This window comes from Corvus kubaryi, unplaced genomic scaffold (genome assembly GCF_017639235.1).
Source record: "Corvus kubaryi isolate FWS band 111438036 unplaced genomic scaffold, C.kubaryi_AGA036_p1.0 36717, whole genome shotgun sequence".
Taxonomy (NCBI): Eukaryota; Metazoa; Chordata; class Aves; order Passeriformes; family Corvidae; genus Corvus; species Corvus kubaryi.
The window spans coordinates 1-4874 of NW_024580927.1; the positions used below are offsets into that span (position 1 = coordinate 1).

At 59.6% G+C, this 4874-nt stretch overlaps 1 protein-coding gene across 1 annotated transcript in view; it reads right to left on the reverse strand.

The window, feature by feature from the left end:
* Positions 1–1582: 1582 nt before the first annotated feature.
* The window catches only part of LOC121660631 (serine/threonine-protein kinase pim-1-like), a 5580-nt gene continuing 2288 nt past the window's right edge, over positions 1583–4874 (reverse strand). Inside the window, 4 exon segments of the mRNA XM_042020041.1 lie at positions 1583–2054; positions 2342–3258; positions 3441–3590; positions 3836–4012. Coding sequence (XP_041875975.1) covers positions 3484–3590; positions 3836–4012 — 284 coding nt within the window. The 3' untranslated portion in view covers positions 1583–2054; positions 2342–3258; positions 3441–3483.

Here is a 4874-nt window from a genome sequence, read left to right on the forward strand (position 1 = left end):
TTATGCCTCCAAAAAGGGTCAACAGTTTGGAACTGGAAGACTCAGGGAAACTTCAGCTTCTGGGGGAAAAGGTGCCCTTCCTCCTCTCTCCCTTTGCTTTATACATCCGATCTGGAGTCATATGGTTGGAACATCCCCTTGGCTGATTTGGGTCCGCTGGCCTGGCTGTGTCCCCTGCCAGGATCCTGCCCACTCCCATCCCCTCTGCTGGGGGAAGGAATGGCAGAGGGACAGCGCTGCTGGGCAGCAGCCAGAACACCGCTCTGTTATCAGCACCTGTCCAGCTACCAATGCAAAGCACAGCCCTGGAAGGCCCGTGAACTTTCCCTCAGGCAGACACAACACACGGGACTTGAGCTGCCAGCAGCCCAGGTCACCCTCTGCCAGCCCCGCTCCTTGCACCTTGTGTCCCCACAAGCAGACACAAAGTGTTTCTGCTGCTCCCCCTTCTGCACAAATCCACAGAGAGCTGGGATTTTTCCAAGTCTCGTGTCTCCGTTGTGCCGTATTCCCAAAGAAGCAGCAGCCCCTCCCAATGAACACGGCGAGTTACGCGGATGCTTGTCAGCTCCACTGCCTGCCTAGAAATCTGGAAACTGCCTCTAAATGCTGCTCCCTTCAGCTCCTGGGCACCGACTGACACAGAGCTGGGAAACAAATCCCCTGGCTGCTGGCTGACAAGGTGAGTTCCGCCAGAGTCAGAGCTCCGTGGGAAATCTCTATCCACGCCTCTCCTTTGAATAGATCCGCACACGGGGTGCGCAGGGACGTGTCCTGTATGGAAAGGAAGGAGTGTGCCAGCACCGTGACGGACATTTTCCCTCTCCATGTGCATTCCACAGCCACGGGTACACAGACGTGATGGAAACCCTCGCACAGCCAGAGCCTTCTGTCCCTGCAGAACGGAGCGCGGCGGGTGGGGGCGGTTGGTGGGCAGTGAGTCCTGGACAGCGGGCGAGATCCGGCTCCACAGCTGCCAGGCCCCGCTAAGGCTTAATGCCGCCTCCTCGGCAACAGGAAAGGCCTTCAGCCTCGTCCCTGCCCAGAGGGGCAGCGCTGGCCTGGCTGCACAGCTTGTTTTCCCCACAGGTCACAGGAGATGAGATCACAACGCTTGCAAACACCGACTGCGAGCCACAGCTCTGGGTGCTCACCATGAACCTCAGCTCTGCGAGCGCCATCTGCCCCAGGCTCCAGGGGATGCAGTGGGAGCCCGGCTGGGCTCTGCCCTGGGACCATCCTCCAGGGACAGCTGCACACAGGGAGCATTTGGTTGCCACAAAGAGCCAGGCCATGGCTGCAGGGAGCTGCTCTGGGTGCAGCCTGCACTGCTGTGTGCTGCGCTCTGGGGCTGCTGCTCCCCGCAGAGGGGACTGCACTAGGGTGCCAGAGGAGACAAAGAAGCTCCATCTTAAGCCTGACTGGGCTGGGTGGCTGGGCTGGGAAGAGTGGTGAGGGTCAAGGGCATTCACAGAGCTCATCCTGCTCTGTGAAGAACGAGGAAAAGGGAGTGGGAAGCCAGCAGTGAGCAGAGCGGAGGCCAGGAGAGCAGCTCTGAATGACACTCAAATCTCACCAGACCTCTGAGACATTGCTGTTCTTCAGCCAGTGACAACATGAGTCCCTAAACCTGGGGCTCACTCTTCCTCATGGCCAGGGGCATCAAGGAAGGCTACAGTGCAATGGGGACTGCGGTGAGCTGGGAACTCACTGGGGGAAAGAGGGAGCACTTGTGGAGCAAAAGGCAGGTGGGGGAGAGAACTGTTCAGAGAAGGGCTGAGCTTCAGCTTGAGCAAGCTGAAAAATGTCATTGGGGGTCATCCCAGACTGATTTCATTTCAGAAGTTACTGAACAACTTTGTTATTGGGGGGGGGGTGTCATATTTTCCCCTGGAGGTGCACGCTCTGCAAACTTGAGCTGCACTGCCGAGCTGCTCAAGCACGTCTCTGCTGCAGGTCACGGCGTTTCTTCTTTGGCTTCTCGTGGCCGCAGGGCTGAGCCACAGCAGAGCCCTGGTGGAGCCCAGAGCAGCCTCAGCATCCACAGAGCCTGGCTGCAAGGAGAGAAAGCAGAAAGCACCCGTCAGCTGAAGGCTCCCATCCCCCTTGTCCCAGCTGCCCGCGGTGCCCAGGCCGTGCTGACCGTGCTCAGAGCGCTGCCCAAAGCTGCCCAGCATTGCTGCCTCTGGCAGGAGAGCAGGAGGGCAGGACACGTGCCCAGCCTGCAGCCGGCCGTGGCACAGCCACCTCCTCAGCAGCTGCCCAGAGCGGGATGCTGCTGCGCTCGCTGCCGTCTCCCAAAAGCCCTTATGCCAGCCGTGCCAAGAGGACGGGCACCCACTTCACGCCTCCTGAGGCCAGAAGAAAAGCTGCTCCCAAACGGTGTCCTCAGTCTTCTCCAAGGGCACGTCCCACCCACGCTGCAGCTGCTCCCAAGCACTTCCCCATCCAGACCAGACACCACCTAGAACGCTTCCTTTGGAAAAACAAACCATAAATCAATGAAAAGAGATTACAGACAAAAAGGGGAAACAAGGAAAAAGGTAAAAAATCTTCTCTCTGCTGGGGCCTTGAGGAAGGCCCAAGCCCGCCATGCGAGGGAAAAACCCACCCACGGGCCAGGGCAGCCCACGCTTTCTCCCTTCCCCCTGCACTGCCCCCAAAAGTCATGCTGAGCCCAAAGTGAACAAGGGCAGTGGAGCAGCCCAAGCCCTTCCTTGCCTGCAGAGCAAAGCAGCCCATGCACAGCTTCTGGTGTCCAACCTCTGCTCCCACCATGGGGCTTTGTTTGTGTCAGGCTGGCTGCCCCAGCCCCAGCCCCAGCGCGGGGCACGGTGGGTGCTGGGGGCTGTTGGCAGGGCCAGGAGCAGACTCCCAGTTCAAAACCAGCCCAGCCTATCCCCCCAGCCCTGCCAAAAAGCAGCTTGGCAGCCGACTGAAGAATTGGTTGCATCCGCCCCAGCAAAGGGGGGAACCTTTGCTTCCCGGCCAGGCTGTGCAATGCACAAATCTGGGAGCATCCCCCTGCGTGTGGACTCATCTACAAATTCGCCGTGGAGCCTGGCTTTGGAGAAGGTGCCACAATTGAAGTCCATCATCTTCAGCTTGCCAGGTGGAGGAAGAGCTTGTCATCCTTGATGTCATCCTCCATGTCTCCAGCAGCAGCAGCAGCCGCACCTGGCACAGCTTCTCCAGGGCCTCCTTCTTCCCTGGGGCTGGAGCAGGCTGTCAGTGCTCTGCCCAGGGCCCCGGCTGTTGCTGAAGCAGGACAAGCAAAAGCAGCTGGCATGGGGGCCACCAGTGCTGGGAAGAGCAGCTCAGCTCCAGCAGCAGGGCTGCGCGTGCCCAGCTGAGGAGCCCTGCGCAGCGATTCAGGCAGGACAAAAACTCTGCCTTTCTTTGCTGCTTCTTGCCAAGGCGCGTGTGCAGCTGGAACTTACCGGCTCCCTGGGTCAAAGTGTGCGTGTGGCTCTCTCCCTTCTCCTATGGCACGTGAATATCCTGCATCCAAGGATCACAGGACAGGTCTTCTAATGAGGGCCTTTCCGAGGAGAGCACGGATAAACACCGCCGGATGAGATCCTGGCACTCTGAGGAGAGAAAGCAGAAAGCACCAGTCAGTTGCAGAAGGCTCCTGTCCGCTTTGCCCCACTCTTGCCATGGCCAGGCCGTGCTGCGTGTGCTCAGGGCTGTGCCTAAACTTTGCCATCAATTTCTTTTGGAGGAGAGCAGGACATTGCCACCTCCTCAGCAGCTGCCAGTGTGGGATGCTCCTGAGCCTGCTGCTGTCTCCCAGCACTGCTATTCCCCCCGTGCTGCAGAGATGAGGATCCACCTGGAGAGAGCTGTCGTGGGAGCGAGAGCCGGCCCCAGGTGCTGTTCCAGCCCTTCCTGAAAGGGTGCTCCCCGCAGACCATCTGGTGCAGCACGATGCCCAGGGACCAGATGGTCGCTGCCTCGCCGTGGTACCAGCCGAGGTGTGTCCATTCCGGGGGGCTGTAGGACGGTGTTCCTATGGAATAGAGATGGAGTTCTTCAGGGGGACGCTGCCTGCTCCCAGAGCCTCGCCCCAGCATCCCTGGGCATGGGGGGGCCGCACCAGCGGCACGCGGCGTGACCCGCTGCCCTCTCGCCAGCACCTGGGGCTTGTGTACAAACTGGGGGTTGGAAAAGAAGCCGCTGGTGTCGCAAGAGGGCAGCGGAAGCCCTGGCAAGGCCCAAGCATTCCATGCAAAGGAAAAACCCACTTGGTGCTGGGGAAAAACCACGCTTTCATCCTCCCTGCCTGCACTGCCCCAGAAACCATTCTTAAGCCAAGGCAAGCACAGGCAGCAGAGCAGTCCGAGCCCTGTCTCGCCTGCACACCAAACGGGCTGGAGCACAGGTTCTGGCCCCCCCTCTCTGCTACCCCCACCCACGGGTGTTTCTGTGGCACTGGCTGCCCCAGCCCCAGCACCAGTCCTGGGCAGAGGGGCTGGCAAAGGCTGCCAGCAGGGCTGGAAGATGGCCCCTCAGCCAGTGCCGCTCAAAAGCAGCTCGGCTGAAGACTCCGGCTGCCATGACTGGCAGCAAAAGGGAAAATCCCCCCTGCCACAGCCGGCTTGGGCTGTGAGATGTTGGGCCGTGAGATGTTGGGCTGTGAGATGTGTGGGAGCTTTGGTGGGTTGGACGGTCGGGATGGACGGAGACGAGAGATCTCTGAAGTCAGATCTTGGAACATGTGGTTTATTGCAAAGGGTGTGGGTACAGGGGCACTGCTTAGAGCTGCCAGCTGCAGCTCGGAGCAGGCCCAAGAGAGCAAGAGTGTAAAAGTAAGAGCAAGCAAGTAGAGTGGAGCGAGAGATAAGTAAGAGAGGAATGAGAGTGTGTGTAGA